This window comes from Nothoprocta perdicaria, unplaced genomic scaffold, assembly GCF_003342845.1.
Source record: "Nothoprocta perdicaria isolate Ctin4 unplaced genomic scaffold, notPer1 scaffold_11, whole genome shotgun sequence".
Classification (NCBI taxonomy): domain Eukaryota; kingdom Metazoa; phylum Chordata; class Aves; order Tinamiformes; family Tinamidae; genus Nothoprocta; species Nothoprocta perdicaria.
Genome location: NW_020454205.1, coordinates 5,064,685 through 5,081,364, shown reverse-complemented (window position 1 = coordinate 5,081,364; position 16,680 = coordinate 5,064,685). Strand labels below are relative to the sequence as shown.

General features: G+C 44.0%; 1 protein-coding gene across 9 annotated transcripts in view; it reads right to left on the bottom strand.

The window, feature by feature from the left end:
• Positions 1-16,680, bottom strand: part of MAP2 (microtubule associated protein 2) — a 157,466-nt gene that overhangs the window by 31,592 nt on the left and 109,194 nt on the right. For all 9 annotated transcript variants that reach the window (XM_026048837.1, XM_026048844.1, XM_026048883.1 and 6 more), the window contains 2 exons: positions 10,124-10,237; positions 8,391-8,468 (listed from right to left, as the gene is read on the bottom strand). In XM_026048837.1, coding sequence (XP_025904622.1) covers positions 8,391-8,468; positions 10,124-10,237 — 192 coding nt within the window. The remainder of the gene's footprint in view (positions 1-8,390; positions 8,469-10,123; positions 10,238-16,680) is intronic.

Sequence of the window (16,680 nt, the reverse complement as noted above, 5' to 3'; positions counted from 1 at the left end):
GCGCAATGTCCCTTTATCTGAATTTCTAAAATCCACCACTTAGCCTATGGGCTGCTAAGATCAGTCTATTAATACCACGTGGTGCTCATTCTACTCTTGCCCTGGCTGAAGAATAATTAGCAAAGTCTTCCTTATAGACTGAACTCCTGCCATTGCTTCCCAGACCAAATATTGCTCTGCTCTGTCAGGAGCCTTCCCCTCTGACAGGAAATCAGGATTAAGCCTGAAAGCTTTGATTTAGCAAAACCCTTAAGCAGCTGACCAGTAGCCATATGAAAATCAACCCAATGACCCCTTCAGCTTAAAATGAACTTTGCTGAATCAGGCTTAAAACAAAGTGGGTTTCAATCTGCAAGTGGCTGTATCCAGCCCCTCTGCATTAGAGTCAAACCTCTTTACAAGGGCTTGATTTTTCTCCTGAGATTGGCCTAGTTAAAAACAGCCCACCAACCACCTACGTCAGTTATGGCCTTTAAAAATGATTTAAGGAACACAGATATTATGGAGAGAACAGCGTCATTAATAAAGCATAAAAATGAAATTCATGTTAGATACTATATCTTAAATGAACAGAAGACAGAAGTTTGAGAATTAGAACTGGGCTGATGCCTGAGTGTTACAGAGATCTTTACACACAGGGAGACTGTAAATGCAGCCTAGTAGAATAGGTGCCCATCTATAAGAAGCTCTTACTCAGAAATATGCTTCACTTTTTTTCCATTTTTATGGTCTTTTGTATGTACATCCCTTTCAATAAAAGACAGAAAGAAAATCTCTAATTTTATCCCATTTTTAAGGCAGAGTTGCTTCACGTAGTGCCACATGGTTAACACTAATTACTCACCAAATCTCTAAGTACCCTCCAAAACTTTTTTTGACGTAATTGCAGTATATACCTAGCTGGAAATAACCAAATCTTAGCACCCAGTGTGAAGGATTGTCCTGGCTCCTGCTAGAGCAGTGGAGAAAAGACCTATGGAGGGCCAAACAGCAGGTCTGCTCAAGACACTTGTCTTAGCAGGGCATCAACCTTCTCCTGCAGATCTGTCCTTACTCACTGACTCAAGGAGGGGCCCAGGTACTTGGTTGAATTAGATGCCTAGCTTGGAGATGCTTAACATAAGGGGAGATTAAGCCCAACCTGAATACTAATGTAAACAGAACATAATGGTTCCCTCAGAGTTATTATAACTCCTCAAATAAATACATTGAGTAGATAGACATTAAAAATAAATAAATAAAAGAAACATGGAAAAAGAATTTTCCATGAAGTAAATAGATGTCATTACAGCAGCTGTAAAGGCCTGGCTACAGCTTCAGAAAACACTTCTTGAATGGAGAAGCAAACGCATTCAACTGAGGCAAAATGGTACACAAATACAAGACACACACTGCTATGGATACTGAAAGTTAGCATGGGTTCAGAGAAAAGAAAAAGAACAGGTAAAATCTCTTCAGGACAGTTAGCTACAAAAACATCACCTTTGATCAAATGAAGTCTGAGAGTGCCCCTGAGGAAAGCATCATTAGACAACCTCCCTCGCCTTAAATCCTCTACACACCTACTGCTGGCCAGCATCAATTAACTGCCTAGGCGACTGATCTGAGCTGGGCATCCTTCTCACATTGCTATACAGCTTCTCCTAGTTCTGCCTCACCTTAGATTAAATAATAATCTAATAATTTTTCTCCTGAAAAATATATGTATTTGATCTCACAGACTGAGTGGTATCCTGTTTTCCCAAGCTATGGCAGTAAGTTATCCATGAGATAATGAAGGAAAAGAGCAGCAGAAACTTTTACGTCAGACTACTCAGTCGGGGGCAACAGGTGAGAAGGGCAGTATCATAATGCTCTACCTTTTCATTACTGATTCAGCTTTTTTCCTTTTCTTTTTTTTTTTCCCCTCAAAGATGTTGCTTTGGGATTTTCCACCTTCACTAGAGGTAAATGCATACAACTGACAAGGCTGGTGCTCATGACTAAACCAGTCAGGAGTGTTCTAAGTGGAGCTATGGGCATCCAGCTACTGCAGGGCTCCTCCTCTGCTCGTCTCCTTTAGTTTCATGTAGACATCCTGCCACTAACAATCTTCAGTTCTTAGTTCTTGAAATGACCCACTGAGTAACTTCTGGCAAACACTTCTGTTTTTCCTGAGACAAGAATCTCAAGAGAATTCTGTCATTTTTAACTTTACCTCCTGCGCCTCAAGATTGAGACAGTCAAATGCTGTGAGGTGAAACATCAGCTGTTCTGCCTGGGATAAGAAGTCAGAACTTCTTTTAAGTCATTACTTAACTTCTGCTTTAACTTCTCATTTAACTTTTTTTTAAACTCATTTAACTCTTAACTAACTCATTTATTCATTAACTCATTTAACTAACTCATTTAACGCTTTTGCAATCTGCACTGACAAACTCATACAGCCACATACTTGGTGATGCACTGTGGCCACAAAAAGAGGGGAACAGAATCCCTTCATTTAAACATTAAAATGTCTGCCCTGTTTGCAGCCAGCTGACGCAGTGTTAGCTGGGTGCATCCACATAACAACTGGAGATCAAACATGACCCAATATTGCTCGAATTCACTACTGCATTCCGAGGAAAATATTGATTTCTTCTGCCTACAGGAGAACTAATAACCCTCCCCTGCTGTCTTTGGTGTGGACATGATTTTTTTTCCATTGCACTAACTTACCTCCAATAACAGCCTTTTGGGCTATCATGCACAGTGTCCTCTGACAGAAAGACCAGAATTAGCTTATACTTCTGCTCAGTTGTTCCTTTTATTCCCATTTTAAACCAATGAACCAAAAGCCCAGATTAGAGCAGGCACTAGTCTCCCTGACCCAGAGGTGCATTCTCTGCTCACACTGCAGCTTCACTTTGAGAGGAAGAGTTTGCAGGGACATCATGTCCATGTGTGGAAAAAAAAACCCAACTAGGTCCCTCCCCAGAAAGCAGCACTCCCGGGCACATATAGAATGGAATGGATGGCATGTGGCTGGACAGAGGGGACGAGGAACAAAATGGGACCATGCTCAGTTCACCTTCATCATGGCCCAACAAGACCTCTGCGCTCTTCACTGTGGCACTGGGATGTGTACTAGAGCCAGTCCACTCGGAGCTGAACAAAGGGTGGTCATAGTACTCCTCATCCGAATTGTAGGGCTCATCATCGGGCACAGACACTGAGATGGAGGGGGCCAGGTGCTGACGCCACTCGCCGCCGGCAGCGCGGCCACGGCGCAGCGGTCCCACCTTATCCTCCGCCCCTGCATCTACAAATAGACACACACAGACAGACAAAAACTGCAGGACAGACAAAGAGAAGACAGGACGGGGTGGCAGCATGCAGCACGAGCAGCTGTGGCACACGACGGAGCGGATGAAGCCAACCAGGCTACCAGCTACTGTCGCATGGAGAAATGGGGTTTCTACACATTTGAACACATAGAACATGCATGTGGTGTTTCCCATGCTGTTTATGGACATTGGAAAACAATCATCAGAATAAGAGAAGTTCAAAATTATACACTCATTTAGAGAGATACGTATTACAGACAAACCACATCGCAACTTGTACTGATTTGCATCCAAATTATATAGTTGGACTGACTTCACAAACCCCTGAAATGTCCCAACACAACTGTACCCTTCATCTTTAGGTGAAGTACTTGAAAGTGTAAATTAAAATAAAAATCCTTTAATTAAAAACAAACCAGCTTACACTTTAGTCAACAAGGTTTTATTCCTTATTTATATCCATTTTGAACTTCTGCAATTTCTTCCTTTCCCTATAATTAAGTAACATTTAAACAAAAAGAAACCCTTCCCTAGGTGGCTGATTGCCTTTTTTCCTGCTAAAGGCCCCATGAAGCTGCTCACAGCAGTCTCTGTTCGTCCCACCATTTCACAGTGTTGTGCCACGTTGCCGTGGCTGGACTCGCTCCTGTCTAGGAATGTGCCAGTGCTCTGGCATGACGGCTTTATTCACCCGGCACTGCAGCATCACAGATAATCACCTAATCAGCCCAGCGCCAGAGCTGCTCCTGACAGCTAGACGGAGGGGGAGGCTGGCCTTGTTTTCACAAGACAAAGAAATAACCCCATACAACACGAGTGCCTGGTCCATCACCTGGCCCACATGGATCTATAGAGGAGCCTGAGTCTGTGCAGGCAACAATGCCATCTGACCATGAATGAAGCTATGAAAAACTAAACATCTGGTACTAGAGAAAGTAGGTTTAAGTATACTCCATGTGTGTAAAAACTAGCGGCTGGGCAAACCTTATATTCATGAGGTACCTTCTTGCTGCCCATAGGAGGTAGCCCATTCTATTTGCTAGGGGTTCCAAAAAACAGTTTGTGTTGAGTGGCCCTGTCTGGGCAAGTGCAACTTCAGGGCTTCGAGGCTTTAAAATTTCCCCCTCAGATCCTATGAACTACTATGTCTCAGAAAGCAGATTTTATCCATCCATTTCATCTCACCACATATTGTGACCAAACCACTTCCAACTAAAAGAGCTCCCAGCTTCTTCCTGACAAATGACTGTAAGTTTTAAGTTGCCTTCTATAGCACACAGTAACAAAACAACCTCTGCATCTTGAAAAGAGACACCTTCCTGGGAAATGAATACTGTAATATCAACCCATTCAGGCTTAAATCATCCACAAAAAGGTAGAAAAGATTTGTTTATAATGTTAGTAGCATCAATACATATCATCCAGCCATGAAAGGAAGATTATCCATACTGAAGGCTGGAAAGTCCTTTATAGACTCTGAATGGATTCTAAGCAAGAAAATATGGCCCCTGCTTCTTCTCTGTAATACTAATAGCAATACAAATTACTGTGATGGACCAGAATAATTAGGAGTGTCAAGTCTGGTACTGCTGAGGTTGTTATATCTGTGTCTATTACAGATGTGCATTGTTTATCTATCAATTTTAATAAAGATATTTTCAAACTAACTACAGATAATTTCATTAACAGGATAATTTTAAGGCAGAATAGGCATTTATTTCTGCAACAAGAAGAATCCTTTCTTTGTTATTTTAGTCCATTCTAATAGATTCTAATAGTTCTTTTGATTTCAAAGTCTGAGTAAAAAAAAAAAACAAAAAATAACCAATGCTTTCTAAAGTCCAAGATTAAAATCATTTTTCATACAAGCTAATTCTACTTTGGCTTCTGGGTAGCTTTTGAAAATACCTTTCAAGAAATAATTTTCACTGGAAATAGATCTTTTTATAGGACGCTTCGTTCTTTTCAGTTTGCAAAATGTTCTAATTTGGCATACAAAGCTTATGCTGAAATGCCTACTTCCAAATGAAAGGCAGTCCATCAAAACCATCACCCTATCTTGCAACATTTAGATGCATTTTTACATTAAGACAGTACTGACCATTGTCAAAAAGTGTAGCACACAAAAGAAATGTCAAGTTAACGAGAACAGCCCAGCTGCCCTGCACGTCCAGATTCCACTGATAAAAGGATTAGATAGTGCTAAGAAAAAAAACTCTTTTCCTGAGCAAAACCATATTACAATAGTTGGAATAAATGACATAATTTCAATAGGGCAAGTTAGTTATCTTACCTCCTGGAGCAGTGAAAAGGGACAGGCTCATCTGGAAGTTTTTCTGAAGCCAAATGGAAGAAAGAAACCTACATCCACTGGCTCCCTTCTCTCCTGAAATACACTTGACCCACAAACCTCTCTGCCTTTTCTACCTTTTTTTTGCTGTCTGCGTTTGCTGCATGGCTGGCCACATCCACCTCTGTCACGTCTACGCCAGTGACTCCCTTCCTGCAGTGACTGAAGGGAGTCTCTCTTGGAGTCAAAGCAACGCAATACACTGACGAGAGCACTGGGAAAACATTGTGGAGTAGGTGAAAAAGGAAGCCTGAGGTGGACAGACACACCAAATGCTAAGTTTTTTTCTGCACAAGAACTGCAGAAGATGGTTAAACTTATAAATTATACTCTACCAGGCAGAAAAACAAACACACAATGATACACTCACATAAAGGTGCATGAAGCATGGATAGCTAGATGGTATAGCGAACTGGAGGTTCAGGTAAGCACAGTACAAACTGGCCCATGCTCTATGGAGGCAATCTCTAAAGAATGAGAGCTTTGCTTGAATAGAAATGATGGGACAGCTTCTGTCAAGTCAGCAGAAGTCCAATCTGCCCCCAGAAACTAAGGACTATACCTTTTAATGTGGATCAGGGCACAAAATGTTTGTTTTTTCTAGTTCATGACCCAGACTGAGCTGACAAGACCTCTACTTTGAGGAAGAGCAAGATAGGAGCTACTTTGGGAAAAAACTTCTCCAAGAAGTTCCTTTTGTCCATGAGCCAACCCTACTGGGAGCTGCAGTTCCAGAGCTGGACGTAAACAACAAGTGTCCAGCTGAGTGCATTAATAACTCAGCACGTATTCCTGTGAACCTGTGCTTCTGGAATTTATACAGGCCTCTGCTCTGAAAATTAAGAGTTGGATGAAAATCTTGTTATGGAAAAGCCTTTTTGACCAACCTCAAAGGAAATAATTTGAATGTTTCTAAGAGCTGCAGCACTGTGCAAATCATCCAAAACGTCTCCCAAACACTGACCTTTCAGCCCTCACAACATCCCTGCAGGGAAGGTAAGTGCTATTATATTAACTCAATCCAAAATATAAGGAAAGGGAAAAACAACCATGTTAAGTGACTTGCTGAGTCATTTGCACAGCTGGGAACAGCACAGTCCAGTAGCTCACAATAACCTAGAATTGTAGAGGGTTTTTGCTCCTTTCTTGTGTTAATACAACTAGCAAGGTAGACTCCATTTGCTAAGCAGTCCATCTATAACCTCTTGTCAATTAATCAATATGGTTACTTTATAAAATCCTGAAATACATGCAAATAACGTTGCCAGTAGAAACAGTTATGCAAAGCTAATCCTAAACTCAGAGCAATGGAAGAACCTCGACATTTGCCTGAAGCAGATGAACAGGCCCTTTATTGCACTGAGAAAAAACCCTAAAGCACACACTGAACTAGGCAAGTGAACTACACTCACACACAAAAAGTGGTGAAACCCTGGTAACTATTCTAAAAGCCTTTCCTAACACCCTCCTAGTCTTTTTTTCAGTTAATAGTTCGATTGCTATTATCTCAGGGTGATGTGTTGAGGAACTTTTATACTAATTTTTCAACCTCAATAGGCAGATTTTTTTTAGGTGGGGAAAACAAACTCAATTTTTATATACTGGTTACTAGCTAGATCCTGTAGGTATTTCCAGTACAGTGGCCTGCCAAATGGCTAACCCAGGCTGTAACTGCATTATCTCAGAAATGACCAGAGGATGGGACATGCCCAATTGCAGAGTGTCCTGGTAAAGTGAGAGTCAGACAATGTAAGCATGTGAAATAGGAACTATCCAGTTGGAAAACTAATGGAGAATTGTCTTAAAATATCAAAATATCAACAAAGTTTGTTCAAGAGACAGTAAGAACTTATTTCCATGCACTTAAAAAAAAAAAAAAAGATAAAAGAAAATCCCAAACGGTAGCAATTAACACCTAAAAGTGCTCTGCACAGGTCTGAGCTCACTGCCAGTCCTGGGGGCTGGGAGTATCAAGTTTGTTCCCCATGTCCTAAGATGTAACTCTGTCTAAATATATTGCTATGTCTCCTTATATTGCTGGCCCTGATGGAGTGGTCTACTTGGCTGAACATAGCACTAACAGACATGCTAGCCACTGAGACTGTAATTTCACTGGAATTTAGGCATCTGCTTAAAGTCAGAACTTAAGTCCTTTGCTAGATGGGGAGTTTAGCAGAAGGTAAATGCAGAGATCATGAGTTACTGACATTGTGCAGAACTGAGTAGAAATGTACTTAGTGGGACCACAGTGGACTTGTGCACTCAGGAGCAGGACCTCCAACACACATGGGCACTGCAGCATAAATCAGAAGTCAAAGACACAGAAATGCTGCCTCTCTGAATCTCCTCACTCGCATGCATTTAAGGTTCCAAAATGAAGTTAGTGGTGACTAAAAACAAAAATAATCAAAGCCTAAGGGGAAAAAAAAAAAAAAAAAAAAAAGACCCATATGAAATCACAGTTCTGGAGACCATGTTGAGACAGCAGACATCGTAGATCATTGTGTGTGACAGACAAAAAGGCTACCATCACCATCGCTTTTCTTTCATGTGGATAGACTTAGCACACCTTGCCCGTTGCCTCTGTGCACGTGCATATGCTTCTACCTCCCCCATGCAGGCGGGGAATTGCCTTGTCTTTTAGCAGGAAGCTGGCAGAAAGTCTCTCCATTTTCTGACTCCCACATCCACGGGGCTCCTGCCTCACGCTGCAGCGCCTGGGAGGCCCTTACCTTCCTCCAGAGGTCCTGTCTGCTCGGCAGCCGGCGATGGAGGCGGCGAAGGGGGCAGGTTGGCCGACTCTTCAACTGCTAGAAAGCAAAACAGGGACAAGGAGAAGCAGCAATTAATGCCCAGGGGGCCAAGGCTGGGTGAGAGCTGCGGGTGGCCTGTTCTGCCAAGCTGAGAGAAGCATTCAAAGCAGGGCTGTGGTTAGTGGGTTTCAAGACAAACACCCTTTTAAAATACCCACGTTTTTAAAGTTATAATAAAAGGATTTTGTTTTTCAGTTTGCACATGTGTTATTTTCAAATTTCTAGTCACAGAACATACAACACACACAAAAAAGTACAAGTTATCTTTTACATCTGTATTGGCATTTAAAAAAACTTGGTCAAAAGATGACAACAATAAAATATTGGAGGAAAAGAGACACAAATCCAGGCTATTCGTGTGGAACCATAAGAAACTGGTATCCAACTGCTTCGGTTCACCTTGAGCTGATGGACAAAAACATTCTGCAAGCTTTCTTTTTTCTGTTCCTCTATTCTGCTGAGTTAATGTTAACCACAGAATACATGCCAATATTCCTTGTCTAAATAAAAAAAGACAGTAGCTAGAGGTACCACTGCAGGCAAGGAGGACACGGCAGCAGGGAACCCATGTCAGCCATAACATGTTACTGATTCAGCTGAGAAAGGTGCTGTAAAATTGAGGCTCTGTACAGAAGGAAACTATCAGGCACCACATCTCCCTGCTGCACTTGCCCATCAAAATGAATTCAGTGAAGCAAAAGATCTTGGGCAACAATTTTTCAAGAAATGTTTTTAACCACTAATTGCCCTTCACCCATTTGTAAGCGGAGTCCAGCTGTCCCTCCTTCCCAGGAGGGAGCCCACAGGAACGTTACCGGGGGCACCATTTTGATTTGATCAGAGCACATGCTCGCTCAGCACAGCTCAGGCCAGGCTTTACAAGCCTTGCGCTACCTCAGGACTGAGCGCAACCTTTCTCTAGCCTTTGGTGCACAAGTTTTGGGCTACCATGGAACTTCTCTAGCAGGGAAGAAGGGCGTGTTACCTGGCAGAATTATTATATATATGCCATGTTTATATAAACTTACATTTCAAAGAAACTCCACAAAGGAGCCAGCTGCAGCACTGAGAGCACAGCAGAGTTTCGTGGCCAGCAGGACTGTTCTCAGGCTCGACTGGTCCCCGACCTTGCCCTGCTTGAGTGTCACCTCCTCTCCCACGCTTGTCTTACCATATTCCTCTCTGCTTCTTCCTGAGCTGCTCTTCCTTCATCTTTTTGAGCAGCCGCAATCCAATCAGCAAAATGTCACTGGCATTTTCCATGTTTCACCTCTAATCTCTGCCTCTCTAGACATCAATCTCTCTGTCTATGAGGCTGAACACACAGGGGCTCTGAGTGCTGCTGGATCCCACCAAACACAATGACAAAACTGCCACCAGTGCCCACATTTACAGATGCTCCACTCAGACGTTGGAAACCAGATAGGGAACTGTTGTTAGGAGCCCACAATGCATGAGACAGCCAAAGGCACATCGTGAACTGGAAAGCAGGTACCACTGTTAAAAGGAGTTTCCAGGACGTATCCAGCAGCGCTCAAGTTTACCCAAAACTATGAGCTACATGAACACTCAGTTGCCATTTCTATGCATAGGTAGGTCTAATAACATTTGCAGACACAAGGATACTTCTACCGTTCTTCATGGTGTTTTACCTAAAGGTGGTGCTCCGGGCTGATCTTTGTGCTGGGCTTCTTTTTCCTGTTCGCCTTTCAGGACTGCTACAGCTTCAGCTGTTACTACTTGCACTATCCTTGCAGACACTTCTTCTGCAGCAGTAGCAAAATTAATAAAACAAAGAAATGTAAGTTAATGAGAAAGCTTCATTTTTAATTACGAGGATTAGCTTAAATTAAAAACAATGGAAACTGACATAATCCAGTTTTAAAATGCAATCCTTTTACTGAAACATAGGTAAATCATGAAAAACAAAATAAAAGGACCAAATTTTTCCAAAGATAATCAGTAGAAAACGCTGCGTATTTATGAAAGCCAGGACCTGAGCCTTTGCAGGAAGATGCATACTGCATCGTTAGTCAATGCTGTCTCTAAAGTCTCTTAAGGGAATGTGCAGCAAGCACAAAAATTACAGATGATCATTCATTAAATGTCTAGAATCTTTTTTTTTTTTCCTTCCCATTTACTGTTTTGCAAACAGAGGCAGAAAGGCACACTGAGTAATGGCACTTACTGACATTTAATACATGGAGATCTTTGCATCCTTACATGTGCTTTGGCTGCTAATTCTTCCCCATCAGCATATGATTAGCATGCATTAAAGGCATTTCCCAGACAGACATCTAAGGCTATGCTGATGAGGGACTTCAAACAGAAGGGCCAGATAACGTTTCTATATGATTAAGACAAAGTAATTTGTCTCCCTCACCCTTTTAAGTCTGCCACATAAAGCTTGATTGAAGCAGCGGGTCTGAGCATTTTGCCAATGTGCTGCAGAGGGCACCTCTGGGGCTCGCAGCACCTGCCTGGCGCCAAGACGCCGCGCGCGTATGCCGTGGCCCCAGGCGCGAGGGGACCTGCCCCGCGTGCGAGGGGACCTGCCCCGCGCTGCCTGCTTGCTGGTGGCACCAGGGCCCTCGCGAGCAGGAGGGCGTCAGCTCTGGGCCCTTTGCCCAGCACACAGCCACGCGAGCGGCCACAAGCACAGGGCACCAGAGAGGCTCCCCTTGGCGCGGGGCCACCTCCAACGCCCCTGTTGCTGCAGCCTCCTGGTGGAGGCAGAAACATCTAACTCACCCTGCAATACCCCCCTCTTCCGATGAGCCACGACAGAAACCCCATTAGTCACCAGTGGCAAGCACAAGGAGGGCTCCACGTGCTGTCCCATCACTGCTGCCTTCGGCAAGCAGCAGCTGGAGCGGGGAAGTGCAGCACCAGCGCCCTGCATGCAGCTCTACAGCAACCACCCGGCCATGCAGCCCTCTCTGCTGCATTAGCAGCAAAGAGCTCTTCTCACTCCCGCACAAGTCCTTTTCTCTTATTTAATATAAGGTTAATCCTCCTCCTTTGTTCCCCAGCAAATGAAGCACGGTTGTAAGTTACTTGACTTTCACAGTCACACTTGCCTAAAAACAAAATGCGACGTTAATCTCTCTTTTGCATAAATTGAATATGTAATGAGGTATTAAAACACACTGGCAAAGAAGGTTTCCTTTATAATAGTGTGTATTTATATCTTACAATTCACTTCCCTCTTGACTGGTAGCCAGGAGGGCAGTGACTGCAATGCAGTTCTCTTGGCTGCAGCCAACAGTGAGCAGTGGTGGATGAGTATGTCAGAATCACCACCAAATAGTGAAAAAAATCATCTGTATTCTTGGGATGTGTGTTATCCCAAGAATAAATGAGCATAAATTTGCCAGGAGTGAATTCTAGCCAGAAAATTGAAGATATTTTCTTACTGTCAGAAGAGTGAAGTTCCAGAAACTTTTTCCAAATAGCAGGAAGAAAAACAATTGTTTGAGATGGACCTCTTACATTCATGAAAAAGGATCACACGAGACAGATGCCTGCATTAGATTAGTCATGACAATGCTCATTTTTCCCTCCTCTAGACAACGTCCCCAAATCACTGGATGAACCTTCACTTCATGGTTTATCAAGCAGCTTACTCCCTAAATCAACTAATGCGCACAGTTAGGTTGCTGGACCAAAGGACAGCAGTGTTCATTGGGAGACTACCAGTCTTCCCTGATGCCCTTCTGGGACATGGCTGTTAGGAGAATAATTTTTTTAGGCTTGTTTTCACATGAAAATTTTAAGAAAATGCCACAATTAGTTTCTCAAACACAGACTTTAATGTACAGCAGGTGACGTATCCTTGACTATATCCAAAGGAGACCTAATTGGTCATCTCCTCTCCATCACTTGAGCTACTTTAAGAGTCATTTAAGATGAATCCCTACTAAAATGATAATCTTTCTACGGAATTTCAACTTGTTTACAATCAAAGCTGGTTCTAGGGTGCAAACAGACTCTTCAAAGGCTAGAAAGCAGTTCCCACCCTCTCGGCAATATTTCTGACTTAATTTGCTGGCAACAAAGATAATGTTCAACAGAGAAATAGGGCTGGGGGTGGGAGGTTACCTCCTGAAAAATGGAAATTTCAGAATATCCAAAATAAATACATAAAAATACAAGTAGCCTCTGGGGATTTTTATCAAGAAAGGCTCATTTTTGAGCACTCTGTTGATGGATATTTTGGGTGACACGGGAGGCACAGGCAGTTCGCCAGAAGAGCAATGTTTTTGCCCTACATGACTGCTGCAAAAGGACAGACATTTTTGTACTAATGGACACTATAAATAGCAGATCCAATGGGTAAGTCAAATCCTCACAGGGCAGTTATTGAGACTCTTCAGTTTCCTTATGGTTCAGTTAAAGTTCAAGGAAGCCTAATGATAAAGAACAAAAAAAAGGAAAAGTAGAGTTAGCTAGTCTGGATGCCAGGCAAATTCTTCACAGACCAAAAGCTTTGGTTTCACTAAAGATAGTTCTGTTTGTGGAGATTCACTTCCCCTCCATTTAACCAGGTAGACATCCTCTGACACTACTCTGCGTCACAAAAATAGCACTAACAAATGACTAGTAACACCAAAAATAGGTGTCTTAACGGTGATGTGACCTTGGCTTCACGCGTGACTCTGGCACAAGAAAAGAGCAGCCCCCCGCATTGCTTCTCTTTGGCGTCTTTGCAGAGAGCAAAATGCTGCTCCTTTCCACCAAGCTGTTGGCTTTTACAGTACAAGACAACAGCTGGGAGTGCCCCAGTTTCATCTGAGGGAGCGGAGTGCAGTACAGGTTACTTTAAAGCAGAGAGAGGGGGAAGAGAAAGATGGACCTTGAAATGAAGTCACCAGAGCAATCTGTGCACCAGCTGAATGGGTTTCAGTTCTGTGAACTTACTCCTCAACTAGAGTAGAGAAGACCTGTGGTACAGGATGGCAGTTGCAGCAGGATTACCTCTCGGTGACAGCCCAAAAGGCAGCCCTCAAATGTGAACTCCATAATGGAGAGAAAATGCTGTGAAAGATCCTCAGAGAGAGCTTTAAAAAGCTCCTTGAGAATGGGCAGGCTCAGCCAAGAGGCCAGGAAGTCACAGACACAGACATTAGTGTCTGCTTCTCTTCTGCTTCTCTCCTAAAGGTTGTCACTTCGGATCAAGTCCTAACTATGTTGCCAGGTCCCATGTACCCAGTTGCTCCTAGCACCATAGCCACCGTCTTGTGGGGAAGAGAGGCTGAGAGGACAAGCAGGCATCCTTCTCGACCACTACATTTGTGAAGACCAAAAATAAAACTCAGTAAAAAAATAAAAATCAGTAAGTACCCTTACTGATCTTCTGGTCTTGGAAGCCAGCCTGATTTGTTTATAATCTTATTACAAGCACCAACCACCAGGGTGCCAGACTGGGACACAAGGAGCCCCTCTGCCTCATGGGGAGGTCAGGGACAAACCCTTTCCGAGCAGCAGAATGTGCACAAGATGCTGGAGAAGACACTGATGGCACAGGGAGCCACGACCTTTCCTCTCTGCTGGCTTTAGCAGGCCTAGCAGCTCCAGAGGTTTAGGTCAACACTCTGCGTGCCCCCAGAACAGCCCTGCTGGGATCCAACCCATGTGCTGCACATGGTGATACAAAATTGGCAAGGACTGGCTCCGGGGCCCTGGCCTTTTCCTCTCTAAGGCAGCTCAAGGAAAGATGAACAGGGGACTTTCCACCATCTCCTAACCCAGGGCTGACAGTCCCTTGGCTTACCCAAGGGCACAAGCGCTGTCGAATCCTCACGCAGGCCTGTTCTGGCATGACCATTTAAACTGCAGTAGGAGTCACTCAGACCTCTGAGAGATCGTCCTTCATCACGGGAGACTGCCAGCGGAGAGAGACGCTGTCAAAGCAAGGTTGCAGACCGGAGCCCAAGCTCTGGGCGCAGGTCCCATACACAGCCAGGATGCGGTTTAAAAGCCCTCTTTGGTTTCTTATTGATGATTCTGCTTGTTGTCAACAGACTGCACATGCCTCTGCTGTCTCCCAGACCCATTACCTACACTACTTGCATGTCCCAAGACACCTTTCCAGCCCATTAAGTCTTTTCACACACAGTTTTAGCAGCCCCACTGACAAACACATGGGTGCTGACAGGAATCTTTAAAGAAGCTTCTGAGCTTTCATCAAACATTTCCAGCAAATTGTTACAAGTAAGTGGCAACTGCAATGGCAAGAGCCAAAATCAGGCTTGTGATAGATCTCCACAGTAATGCATAGCATGTCCTCTCCTTTCATGACCTTGCAAACTGCTGTCTTTCAGCCTTGGGCACTTTTTCTCTCCCTCGCTTCAAACCTACAATAACCTCAGGCTCAGCCCACAGAGGAGCTGAGTCAGCTACGAACGCCACTTTTTAAGTGAAACTGCTCAAGCTCAAATATTTGCCTCAGAGTCCTCAACCACAGCAGCTTTCAGCTCTTCCTGAATTACAGCAGAATCACCCCTTATTTTTCCAACGCTTCCTGTGTCTCACCAGTGGCTCTTGAGTTTGCTGTAGCCCATGGAAGATGCCATCTGGTTTCTGCAAGGCAGAACTTGTTTAGGGCATAACCAAAGTTTAATGCGCTGGAACTGCAGGCACAACAAACGCTCCAGGAGAAAACTGCAGGACAGGGATGCCAGGAAGGCAGCCAGAAAGGAGGAGACTGAAAATTTCACACTCATTTGCAGTGTCACCCCTCAGACCCCAACCAAGAAAATTAACAGTCAGCTGGGTTAAAGCAAAGGCTAATTAGTGCTCACGCAGGACAGGAGCTCAAACAGGGACAAAGATGCGAACAGATGGAAAGAATAAAATAATATGTTTACTTTCCTTTGCTGCGTGGTAGGCAAGGAGCACAGGCAAGGCATGTCAAAGGGCTCAGCTACATGTGTGCTTGCAGAATTGGGAAAACAAAACAATTTCCGTCAAAACGCTCCTGTCGGAAACCTTAGCAGGGCGCAGAGCAGTTTCCAAGGTAACCAGCACTAATGGTTGGCATGGTGGAAACGAGACAAGAAGGAAGGCACGGAGCAAGCGGCGCTGCTTGGGGAGGTAAGACATCCCAGACACGCTCCTGAGGAAAGGGAGCTGGAAAGGTGCTGTCTGCAACCTGGGACATGTTTGAAAAGCAAACAGGATGAACGGATTTCTCCCTCCCCAGACTACAGCTCAGGGTGCAGCAGGACTACAAAGCCTGTGAGCAGGTCCTGACTCACGCTCAGCTCTGCCAAGGGACAAAGCAAGGACTGAGCAAGTACTACTGAAACTTGGGGCAAGGGAGACCTGTGCTGGACCCAGTGACACTTCTGATGGAAAATCTGAAGATGCACCTTGGAGTTTGTCACTGGGATTACGATGACTCTAGGTACAGCACTTTAGCTGAAATAGAAATACACCACAGCAATCAAAACAGCAGCACAAACAGCTCAAATAAAACACAAATAATACCAACAGATTAGTACTCGAGATTGAAAAGAGCACTAGCATAGCTTTACAGAATCCAAATGCTGGCTCTCAAATGGCTTTCGTGAGTGTAAATATTTTGCTCTAAGCAGGTCCTTGATCTGGATGTTGGCAATATCAACAGTAATTGGCAGGAGGTATGAAGGCAAATAATGGGAACATCAGCTTTTAAATTAAATGAAGCTGCAACATAACTGACAAGTATTATTTCCCTAATAAACTCACTGACATTAACGTCTTGTAGTATCAATAAGGACAGTGAGAGACTAATTGAGTCACAAGACTTCACCATTAATCAACTAAGCAGCTCGGAAAAGGCTTAAGTTCTGTGAAAGTTTTGGTTATATAATGTGTTGAATCCCAACAGTACCAAATCAACACTCAAATGGATTATCCTGTGGCAAAAGGTGCATAGTGACTGTGGAAAAAAAGCACCTAGGTGGGTACCTGAGGTGCTGCGCTGACATCCTGGCGGGCCCTGGAGCAAATGCCTCTCGTTCCTGTGCTTTTGGGTACTTCACATCCTCAGCAGCCCCTCCTGCCTACCGCCTGCATTCAAGATGATAAATCTGCTCATGCCACTGTGGCCTCCAGCTCTGGGGCCTCCCCTGGGGCTGCCTCTACATCATGTGCATCTCCACCAGCTCCAGTGCCCTGGTGGCATCTGCTGAGCCACCTTCTGGCCCCATGCTCCCAATGGCTA